Consider the following 12,083-nt stretch of genomic DNA (forward strand, 5'->3'; position numbering starts at 1 on the left):
GTCAGGCTAGCATGGGCGTGTCAGGTTTAGCATAGGCGTGTCAGGCTAGCATGGGCGTGTCAGGCTAGCATGGGCGTGTCAGGTTTAGCATGGGCGTGTCAGGCTAGCATGGGCGTGTCAGGTTTAGCATGGGCGTGTCAGGCTAGCATGGGCGTGTCAGGCTAGCATGGGCGTGTCAGGTTTAGCATAGGCGTGTCAGGCTAGCATGGGCGTGTCAGGCTAGCATGGGCGTGTCAGGTTTAGCATAGGCGTGTCAGGCTAGCATGGGCGTGTCAGGCTAGCATGGGCGTGTCAGGCTAGCATGGGCGTGTCAGGTTTAGCATGGGCGTGTCAGGCTAGCATGGGCGTGTCAGGTTTAGCATGGGCGTGTCAGGCTAGCATGGGCGTGTCAGGCTAGCATGGGCGTGTCAGGTTTAGCATAGGCGTGTCAGGCTAGCATGGGCGTGTCAGGCTAGCATGGGCGTGTCAGGTTTAGCATGGGCGTGTCAGGCTAGCATGGGCGTGTCAGGCTAGCATGGGCGTGTCAGGTTTAGCATGGGCGTGTCAGGCTAGCATGGGCGTGTCAGGTTTAGCATGGGCGTGTCAGGCTAGCATGGGCGTGTCAGGCTAGCATGGGCGTGTCAGGTTTAGCATAGGCGTGTCAGGCTAGCATGGGCGTGTCAGGCTAGCATGGGCGTGTCAGGTTTAGCAAATTGAAATGCAGGACTTGCTGTGTCAGTACAGATACAGAAGCAAATAATTTTTTAGTATGTGTGTGCCCCATGCGATATTTGGAGGGGGCATACTTATACAAAAATTTCCTCCTCGTGTCTCTGAAACCTGGCTTCAACAGAGTGTGCTGAATTTATCTGGCGACCCTTGTCTATCATCACTGTTATGAAAACAACGCAGAGCTGGATCCAGTTTCCATGGTCAAGAACAAGAGCTGGAGTTTCTGTGTTCGTTCCACCTGCCAGCTTTACAACTCTGTCCCATCACCAAGACCAGGGAAGCTTCTTCTGCAGAAGTAGAATGTATTTCCAGTCATTTCAGTTTCTTAAAGGGAGAGAGAAAACTTACCCACTTGAGGAAAAGAAAACAGCTGGCAAATAAGAAAAAGAAAAATCTGAAACAAGCAGAAGGGGAAAGAATCTTTATGGAAAGTAATAGAATTAGGACTGATTAAGCTTCAAGCAAGATTTTCTAAAATAAAATTTAAAAAATTAGAATAATCAGATTCCTAGGAATCAGAAATTAGAGACAAACAGAATGAAAAAAACAAGGACATAAAACGTTATTTTTTCCCTCTTAGCAAGGTTAAGGCTTTTTTTTTTTTTTTTTTAAATTCCTAACTATCAGGACATTTTGTTGGGAGATAAATTTCCCAAGACATCATATCTGTCTTTCTAAAGCTTTATTTAGTGGTTGGTCTAACTTCTAGCTGATGGAAAAGCCTTGTTTTCTTTCTTTGGCTACTTTTTACCCAAGGGCTTCTTGTTTCTCTATAAAATGAGCTTCCATACATCTTCACCTTTGGCTTCAATGACGTGGTTCTCAACACATGAAAAGCCACCCAGGATGCTAAAGGACCAGGGCAAGTTTTCTACTTGGGTGCATGCTCAGTCTATCAGTTGTGGAGTGGGGTGTCATTTCCTCCTCCAGGGGATCTTTCCAATCCAGGGATCAAACCCGTGTTTCCTGCCTCTCCTGCCCTGGCAGGCAGATTCTTCACCACTGAGCCATCACATTTCTGTTTGCTAACCCTCCATCAGCATTCCCTGTCTAAGTCTGGTTTGAAATGCAGTTTCCTTGCCTCCTGCTCTTGTCTCTTCACTGAGATGCTGTGTTTCCATTTGCTTCCCAGGTCACCCTAACCCCTATACTTGTGGAAACCACAGGCTCACAAGGTTTGGGGCCTGAGGTTTTGTTTGTTTGGATGCAAGAGGTCCAAAGACGGGGGTTGTTTTTTGTTTGCATTTGGTTTTGATTTCTGTGCCTTGGAAGAGGGAAAGACATAGAAAGTTTAGTTATATGAAAATGAGAATTACGAGTCTTGTCACCTGGAATAGTGGGACAACTCATGAATGTTGCTTTATATGGATGACCGGTCTCTTTTTTTGGAAAGGTACATTTTTATGACATGATTTACTTTATTCTGAAAGTTTAGAATACAGTATTTATAGCCTCCTAACCTCTTTGAAGCACTTTCAGATACATTATGGAGAAGGCAATGGCACTCCACTCCAGTACTCTTGCCTGGAAAATCCCATGGGTGGAGGAGCCTGGAAGGCTGCAGTCCATGGGGTTGCTGAGGGTCGGACATGACTGAGCGACTTCACTTTCACTTTTCACTCTCATGCATTGGAGAAGGAAATGGCAACCCACTCCAGTGTTCTCGCCTGGAGAATCCCAGGGACGGTGGAGCCTGGTGGGCTGCCGTCTATGAGGTCACACAGAGTCGGACGTGACTGAAGTGACTTAGCAGCAGCAGCAGCAGATACATTATCCTTAAATAATGTCCTAAGATAATTAAGACAAGTTTTATCATCACCATTTTACACAAAAGTAAACTGAGGTCTTTTGATTTTATCTTTTTTTAATTTTTTAAATTATGAAAATATAACACATTTACAGGACACTTGGAAAATACAGAACAAAGTTACACATAGTCCCACTATATATAATAATTATTTTTAAGTAAATAATAAATTAAGATTTTTAGCTGGAGTTTCAATATCAAACTCTCAAAAATTAATAGAATGAATATACAGAAAAGTAGGATATAGTAGCAGAGAAGGCAATGGCACCCCACTCCAGTACTCTTGCCTAGAAAATCCCATGGATGGAGGAGCCTGGTAGGCTGTAGTGCATGGGGTCCTAGGAATCGGACACGACCAAGCGACTTCCCTTTCACTTTCCACTTTCATGCATTGGAGAAGGAAATGGCAGCCCACTCCAGTATTCTTGCCTGGAGAATCCCAGGGACCGAGGAGCCTGGTGGGCTGCTGTCTATGGGGTCACACAGAGTTGGACACGACTGAAGTGACTTAGCAGCAGCAGGATATAGTAGACCTGAAAAGCACCTGAACCAATTCAACATAATTAAGACTTATGCAATTTTCACACAACAGTAGGATACAAATTCTATTCAAGTTCCCATAGAATATAAACTAGGAGATACTGGAACATATCCAGGGACATAAATCAAGGTGCAGAAATTTCATGGTCTAAAGATATCAAAATCATACAGAGTTTGTTCTCTAATCCCTGTGGAATTATGTTAGACATCAATATCAAAAGATATTTGAAAATAACCCACATATTTTCCAGTGCAACATGACATTTACCAAGAGACATCTTTGCCTTAGCCACTGAAAGCATCAATAAAGTTAGAAGACTGAAAAAACACAGAGGGTGATTGCAGAGTAGAAAGCATTTACATGAGAAATTAATATCAAAATGAGAAATTAATATCAAAGATACTTTAAAAAAAAAACATGTTTTTGGAAATCAAATGGATGACATTGTTTTTTAACAATTCAGGGATAATTCAGAAGAGCCAACTATTGAAAAGTCATTATAAGCAATAATAAAACAATTTCATTTTTTTTATTTTTTTAACAATTTCATTTTTAAAGATATCAATTAATCAAAATATGAGAAAAAGAACACAGAATTAAACCCTGTAATTCATTCAGTGACATGGAAGAAAATTATATTTGGGGGCCAGAGTTCTCTACACTAAATTTAACCTCTGAGTTTTAAATATAAAAAGTTTATTGTTGATTTTCCTGAGCTAAAGATGAATAGTTGGCCAAGTTTTGAACAGGCAGTATTTTGTTTCTTTCTTCTTTCTTCCTGGGTTCCCTAATAGCTGAAGGTGAGTGAATTTTTCTGATGCCCTTTTTCTTAGTAGGAAATGGATCTAATTGATGTGAAGCTGTTCAGAATCAGGAATGGAATACTTAGGGGAGGGAGGATAAAGGGAAATCTGCATATATAAAGAATGGAATTAATCTCCAGCATATGTAAGAAAACACTTGTTCCTCAAAATTAAGAAAGAGAAGAGCAAAATCTTCAGCCCATTTGAACTCAATTCAGCCCTTCAAAGATGGTCTATCACCAAACACTTTCAGGAAGTGGATTTGAAAGCCTGTTCTCCTTAACACTAGGGTTCCCTAGGCTCATTAGGAGAGGAAGCAGGAACCTCATGCAAACCATCTTATCCACCCCTAACCTGATCCCAGCCCTAGTCCCACCCCAATACAGATGCACCCAGCTTTTGTATTCCTCCCTGAGGGAGGGAGGCAACGCCTGGTGTGACCACTTACGTGGGGCCCAGTGGGTGTGGCTTCTGGGTACCACCCCTCCCCCTGCTGAGGACCAGCCCTGGGAGCCCAAATTTTCATGCTGGAATGTCCTCACCTACATTAGCAAAATGGGGGTGCTTCTGGTAACTTACCTCATAAACAAGTTAGTCACGAGGACTAAACGAGCTAACATACTTAAATTAGAACAGTTCCCAGTAATAAACTGTCACTAGAATCTGTTTCTGCACTTGGACTTGGGACAGGGTTTCATCCAAAGGAACTGCCTTTAAAAGTTTTTTGTAAGGATGACTGCCTTAAAACATGATTTCATAATTGAGGAACACACTCGTCCTTTTGTCCTTTGGCCAAAAACCAAGTCCCTCCGCCTGTCACCGATTAACCCTGAACTCCAAGGGTTAAGGACCCATTCCCCCTTCTCCCCCAGACCTGAATCTCAGTGGCAGAGAGATGGGTTAATATATTAGGATGATGTCATTGTAGTCACAGAAGCGATTTCATTATAATCTTTTGTTTTCTCCTGCTAACTTTCTAAATGGAGAAACATCTAACTTAATTACCTAAGCATTTGGAACCTTTGGAGGTACACGCCCCACAAATGCTATTATTATCACCCACATTTGGTGAAGTACTTGAGGATTACAAGTGTTCTGTAAATGTTTACACATTACTCTGCGGTGACCCAAGATCCACAGTGGGACAGCAAAGAGCCCAGGAAGAAGCATGAAGCTCCAGAGAGGCAGGGGTTTTTATAACAGGTATGAAATTCTCTTTCAGTTTAGCATAAAGATAGTCATACTTCTAAAGAGAGTCATTTACAGCCATTAAGGAAAGCGTGTAAGACTGTAAATGGGAAAGCTCAGGGTTTGCTGTATATTCTTAGAAGGGGGTCCTTAGAGAAAAAGGTAACAGGGAAAGGATTTAAAATGCTGTGAGGGGCATTTTGAGTTAACTGGAAGAACTTCCTGACAATAAAAGCAGAACACTGCCAACAGCTGTCACCACATCTTTCCCTACAGAGATTCTTTTTCTTCAAGTTCAGCCTAAAGGCAAGAAACTGGAACCCATCCTCAGGGCTGACCATTTTAGGTAGTAAGGTCAATGCAGAACATTGAATGGCACTGCATTCTTTTTAAGTCTGAACTCTTCCTGTGGGGAAACTCTTGATTGGTGCCAGTGTGCCCTTAACACCCCTTAACACTCTCCACACTCTTTTCAACCAAGACAAAAAGACCTAGAACCGGCCATGTGTGCAGGCGCAATAATCATTGTTTTGTTAGACCAGGGAGGCTGATCTTCCATGTCTGGTGATGATCTTAAAATTATCTTTTAAAATAAGGGTAGGGAAAGGAGGAATTGGATAGAAAGGGAGAGGATCAAGAATCAAGTAAAGATCACGTGGCATGCAGGTATAGGAAAAATCTGAATAACCAGAGAAGTCATGGAGACCACTCTGCCAGGGGATTTCAAGGTCAATGCCAGGATCCTGGGAGGACAGGGTGGGGGAGGGGCTTCAGAAGTGGAGCCTTAGGTAGAACCTAGTAAAGCAGAAAAGACGCTAAGAGACAGTGCTGAGGAAAATTAGAAACCCGCATGCTCACCAACAACCCACATCAGCACCCAGACCAGTCTAGAGGAAAACATTTCTGCTCCGGATTTTTTTTTTAAACATCTGCTATGCACGGTTTCAGATGATTATTGAAAGGATGTTCAGTTTTAAATAAAGGACAAAAGATATACAAGTTGAGGGAGAAAAGCCCACACCCTTTTCTGTTAATGCTTAGAAAGATTCTACATTTCCCCCTCTTCATGTTATTTTAAAACACGAAAAAGAAAGAAAGGAGGTGGGGGGTTAAAAAAAAAAAAAGCAGTGTAGCAAATTCTCTGCCAGAAAACACACAGTAAATTCTAGCTTGTTAAGCAGCCTGGTTCCAAATTATTTCTAAAAAACAAATCCTAACAGTCATGTAGTTACAGCCTCTAAGGGAAGCTGTAAGCCTGACGCTGGTGTCCCAGAACCCAAGCCACCAAAAAAAAAAAAAGAAAGAAAGAAACCTAACCGATTTTCTGACAGAAATATGAAAGCAAAATCTCAGAGGCAAGAGGATGCCCCAGAGGAGGAGAAAGCTGCAGCTTGCAGTAATCTGTAAATGATTGCTGGTAAAGTCTGGAGGCTTCAGGCTTGATCTGTGTTTGTTCCAAAAGCAAGCCAAGAAGGACGGTGTTAATAAAGAGAGATTTAACTGAGAGCTGTGCTTGGAATAAAGTGGGCTACAAAAAGGTCAAATGTGATCAGTCGGAGCAGATTACAAGGGCTTTAAAAGGTGGTGTGGAGAAATGAGCCGGGGTGGGAAGTAATATAAAGCAAGACTGATTTGGGGGGTTGGGGGGGGTGGGGTGGAGAAAAGCCAGGACAAGTGCTTATCAATCCTAGAAGGAGGAAGAGCCGCGCGGGCGCCCAGTGGCTCTGGGCCTGAGCCGAGCAGCTGGCGGCCGCCTCCTTTCCCCTTCCCTCCCCGCGCCCCCTCCGCTCCGGACTGGACCTGCCTTCAGCCACCCTCTAGACAATGGTCTCTTTAATCTCTGATTTGGATCCACTCAAAGACTGGAAAGTTTTAAGGTAGGCCTGCTTTCCTTTCTCTCGCGTCGTGTTTCCGTTCACGGCCAAGTTCCTCCCCCCGCCCCGCCACCCCAATTAAGGCGCTCGGGTCTCTGCGCGCAGCGCCTGCGGTGGGAGGCGGGGGCCGCCGGATCTGCTCGGGGCTGGGGTGCTGCGGGGTGATTCGGCAGCCACTTCCAGCAGACGCGGAAAGAGGGGCGTGAGAAATCCTCAGTTTCACCCCCGAGGGGAAGGCGGCGTATTTTAGACAGTTCGTCTTCGTGAAATGATTTTTGACGTTGGCTGAGCCTTAACCAGTTATCCTTGTCATTGCGTTTCATGGGGCACTGAATCCATCAGAGAAGTGGCAAACTTTCTGGGACTTCAGATAAAAAAGAGAACTTTCTGGAAAACTATTGCTGCTCCTCTAGGAAGAGAGCCCATGGAAATGCGATTTCCTCCTGTGACCTCTCCTCCCCACCCCCAGGTCTAATTTGGAAAAGCCAGTGCTATGAAAACTCGGCTCACCTTTGAACCGAATGAGTGGAGTTTCTGAAAGGAGCTCTTTCTCTGAATGCCCCTGAAAAGATGAACTCTGACCACTTCATGATTCAGAGACCCAGAAAAATGAGAACCCAAGGACTTCAAAGTGGCAAAAGTTTATGCGTTTCCTCTGCTTGAGTCTAAACTGAGTCCTCCGTTAGAGCTCACAATTCCTTTCTAGTTTAACACTAAAGAGTATTTCCCAGCCAAAAGAACTTTGGGCAGTTTTTAAAAAATAAAAAATGTTAAGTGGATGAGTTTTTATGAAAAAGTGGTTCAAAACAATGACGTGTTGTCCCTGGTATCTACTCCCAAACATGATTCCATTGGAACTACATCAAGTCCCAAATAAGGCACCTCTTTTTTCCTGACATCTTGTATTAATTGGCTATTACTTAGTTCTCTCTCATGAGCTCTGCCTAATTTTATTATTTTTAAAATGTATTTTATTGAAGTGTAGTTGATTTACAATGTTGTGTTAATTTCTATTGTATAGCAGAGTAATTTGGTTTTATATATATATATATATATATATACATTCTTTTTCATATTCTTTTCCATTATGGTTTATCACAGGATACAGAATATAGTTTCTTGTGTTATACAGTAGGACCTCGTTGTTTAACCATCCTTAAGGTTGCATCTACAGTACTAATCCAAACTCCCAAACTCCCAAATCCCCGTCTCCCTACTTGGCAACCACGCACCTGTTCTCTATGTGAGTTTCTATTTCATAGATCAGTTAATTTGTGTCATATTCCAGACTCCACATATGGTGTTTGTCTTTCTGTTTCTGACTTCACTTAGTATAATAATGTCTAGGTCCGTTCTTGTTGCTGAAAATGGCATTATTTCGTTGTTTTTGATGGCTGCGTATCCCACTGTATATATGTGCCACAGCTTCTTTATCCATTCAACTGTTGATGGACATTAGGTTGTTTCCCTGTCTTGGCTATTGTAAATAGTGATGCAATAAACCAATTTTATTATTTTTAAAAGCAACCAGATGAGGGACTTCACTGGTGGCCCAGTGGTGAAGACTCTGAACTCCCAATGCAAGGGGCCCCGAGTTCGATCCCTGGAGGGGGAATTAGATCCCACGTGCTGCAACTAAGAATTTGCATATTGGAACTAAAGAGATTCTGAGGGCAGCAACTAAAGATTCTGAGTGCTGCAACGAAGGATTCCGTGTGATGCAACTAAGACCTGTTCCAGACAAATAAATAAATAACTATTTTAAAAATAAAAGCAACCATATGATACAAAAGAGCAAATAAATGGAAAATTAGCTATTATCTATCTCAATAATTTTCTGTTTAAAAGTTCTTGTACCTTGCTCTCTCAAACGTCACATGCATCAGTCAGTCAGTTCAGTGTCTTGGCCATGTCTGACTCTTTGCTACCCCATGGACTGCAGCACACCAGGCTTCCCTGTCCATCACCAACTCCTGGAGCTTGCTCAAACTCACATCCATTGAGTCGGTCATGCCATCCAACCATCTCGTCCTCTGTCGACCCCTTCTCCACCTGCCTTCAATCTTTCCTGGCATCAGGGTCTTTTCCAGTGAGTCAGTTCTTTTTATCAGGTGGTGTGTATACATATCATATAGAATGTGTCGTTTTATAATCCCTCTTTGCAGTTAAATATCAAATGCATTTCCAAGTTTCTTCTTCCCCTTCATAATCAAAATTTTAATGGGTATAAATGATGTTGATTTGTACATTGTTTTTACTAAATTACCCTGTTGATTGAAACTTTAGACCGTTTCCAGTCCTTGATTTATATGAACGATTCAGTGGCATCTTTGTGCATATACCTTTCTACTTTCATTAAATAATTCCCAGGATTTCTAGACGAAAAAACTCAAGTGTTTTATAGGTCTGTCAGTGATATTTTCTTCTATTTGTAGATTTAACTTTTAATTGAGAGATGCTAAAGTACTTCTGTAAATGTCCTCATGATGCAGCTATTACAATAAATTTCATTCTTCTTTTCTTTAATTGGATTAGTAACCTACTTCTCATATTGAAATATTTCTTAAGGGTGCTTTTTAAAAAATTGTTTTGGGTGGTTAACTTATAAATATTATTGCACAAATGGATAAGATGGGGCCCAGCTCTGAGCATATATAAGATTCAGTTCAGTTCAGTTCAGTCGCTCAGTCATGTCCGGCTCTTTGCAACATGGACTGCTGCGTGCCAGGCCTCCCTGTCCATCACCAACCCCCAGAGTATACTCAGACTCATGTCCATTGAGTCGGTGATGCCAAAGGCTTTTTTAGATGATGATCCCTAGTCTTAATGCACTTGAAAACCAGTGGTAATGTTGCCTTTCCCCTCAATGTGTCTCTAACATAAGTGAAATTTATTTATGGCTAGAGTAAGTAAAGCTCCACAAACTTGGACTGAGAAGACCTGGGAAAGAGAAGGATCTTTGCATTGACCTCTGGTGCACCAAGTTCATTCTGTCCACACCTCTCCTTGGCAAGTGTTATTCCATCCTCATATCAACTGTGTGTAATTCTTTCCCATGATAAATTATTATAAACTAAGTAGTATTTAAGAGTTACATTTTAAATTCCTTAATTGTTTATAATCAGGCATCATTTTGGCTAGTTCTGACTCATTGAGCCATTCGCTCACCAACACTAAGGTCTGTCCATTACAGGCATGCTTTAATACTCCAGTTTATTGTGCTTCGCAGATATTGTGTTTATTACAGACTGAAGGTTTGGAGCAACCCTGCAATGAGCAAGTCTTTTGGCACCATTTTTCCAGCAACATTTGCTCACTTCTTGTCTCAGTATCCCATTTTGGTAGTTCTTTGAATATTTCAATTTTTTCATCATTATTGTGCTACTTCTGGTGATCTGTGGTCAGTGATCTTTAATGTCACTTTTGCAAAAAGATCATGCATGACTTGCTGAAGGCTCAGATGATGGTTACCAATTTTTAGCAATAAAATATTTTTAAATTAAGGGGCTTCCCCGGTGGCTCAGTGGTAAAGAATCCACCTGCCAGTGCAGAAGACACAAGAGATGCGAGTTCAGTCCCTGGATTGGGACGATCTCTTGGAGAAAGAAATGGCAACCCACTCCAGTATTCTTGCCTGGAGAATCTCATGGACAGAGGAGCCTGGTGGGCTACAGTGCATGGGGCCACAAAAAGTCAGACACAACTGAGTGACTGAGCACACACACACACACATAATTTTTGGACATAATGCTATTTCACACTTAATAGACTATAGTTTAAGTATAACTTTTTTTGCACTGGGAAACCAAAACACATGTGTGACTCACTTTATTGAGATTTTCACTTTACTGCAGGGGTCTGGAATCAAACCCATAATATCTCTGAGGTGAGCCTGTGTATGCAGGAGCAGCAGAGATAACAACATGACCTTATAAATGGGATAATCTAGCAGGAGACTGAGGACGTGCATGCTAATGGCATACAGGGTTATACGTGATATGATTGACGTCAATAAAATGCTTGACAAATCCAGAGGTGAGGGATCCTATTACAATACTGCTACTGCCCTTATCTGATTAATAGGTGAGCAGAATGCTTGGTCTATAACATGGAAAGACTTTCAGACCTGCCTAACCTGGAATATTTTCCATGTTTGCTCCAGGTATACAGCCTGGAGTTCTGCCAGACCTGCTGCTCTTGAAAAGTGATTGCAAGGCACATTTTTTGAATCTGCTTACACCCCAGTTTAGTGTTATAAGATATGATCTGCGGGTGGGATACCAGTTCAGGTCATAAACCTTTTTCAGGCACTGTATATTTGGCATCATTCCCTCCTAGGTTCATTTTGTCAAATGGAAAAAAAAAATTTATACATATATCCAGGTTGGGAATCCTGCTATTGGCTGTTTTAATTCCTGTATACCTCAAGCGGCTTAAAAGAAATGACTTCCACCAACATTCATGCCAACAATTTGCAACTGTAACGCTTCCCTCATGACCACTGGGAAAGCACAAACACAAAGGCTTCACTCAAGAGACTCAAAATCAGCTAAGTCAAAAGAAAAAAAAAAAGCTACATAGAAGAAGAAAAAGAAAATGACAAAGTAGTAGATGTATGATTAAAAGAATGAAGCAGCCCTGCCAATTTGATTCATATAAGACTTCATGCTCATCGATACCACCTGAGGGAAAACAAGTCATAAAGATGACTCAAGTTCAACAGGTTGAAAACGGTACTTATAATCTCCCCCACGTCCTGGTTCTTTTCTGGTGTTCTCAGGCTTATGAATCACAGCAAGTAGGTATCCAGCCAGGTACTCAAATTGGAAAGTTGGCAGGCTCCCTCATCCTTCATTTTCCCTCCTAATTACATCCAAACTATCACCAGCTCCACGGATTTCAGCTCCTAAACATCTCCTGAGTCCCCACTTTTCTCGCCCCACCTTTCCTTGCTGTGATCTTATTGTGCTCAGAGCTCTATACTACCTCCTAAATCTCCCTGCTTCAATTCTTTCTATCATAGGCTACTTTTCACAGAAGAGGAATGAAAACACTTGAAAGCCATAAATCAGATCACGTGACTTTCCTTTTACAAGCCTCCTGGTTATTCTTCAAATAAAAGCCAAGATCCTTATCCTAACCCACAAGACCTCATCTGA

At 42.0% G+C, this 12,083-nt stretch overlaps 1 protein-coding gene across 6 annotated transcripts in view; it reads left to right on the top strand.

Annotated features, from left to right (window-relative positions):
- The first annotated feature begins 6,518 nt into the window (after nucleotides 1-6,518).
- Nucleotides 6,519-12,083, top strand: part of CELF2 (CUGBP Elav-like family member 2) — a 553,512-nt gene continuing 547,947 nt past the window's right edge. For all 6 annotated transcript variants that reach the window (XM_069547203.1, XM_069547206.1, XM_069547204.1 and 3 more), the window contains exon 1: nucleotides 6,519-6,927. In XM_069547203.1, coding sequence (XP_069403304.1) covers nucleotides 6,875-6,927 — 53 coding nt within the window. In that variant the 5' untranslated portion in view covers nucleotides 6,519-6,874. The remainder of the gene's footprint in view (nucleotides 6,928-12,083) is intronic.

The sequence above is a fragment of the Ovis canadensis genome, chromosome 13 (genome assembly GCF_042477335.2).
Source record: "Ovis canadensis isolate MfBH-ARS-UI-01 breed Bighorn chromosome 13, ARS-UI_OviCan_v2, whole genome shotgun sequence".
Taxonomy (NCBI): domain Eukaryota; kingdom Metazoa; phylum Chordata; class Mammalia; order Artiodactyla; family Bovidae; genus Ovis; species Ovis canadensis.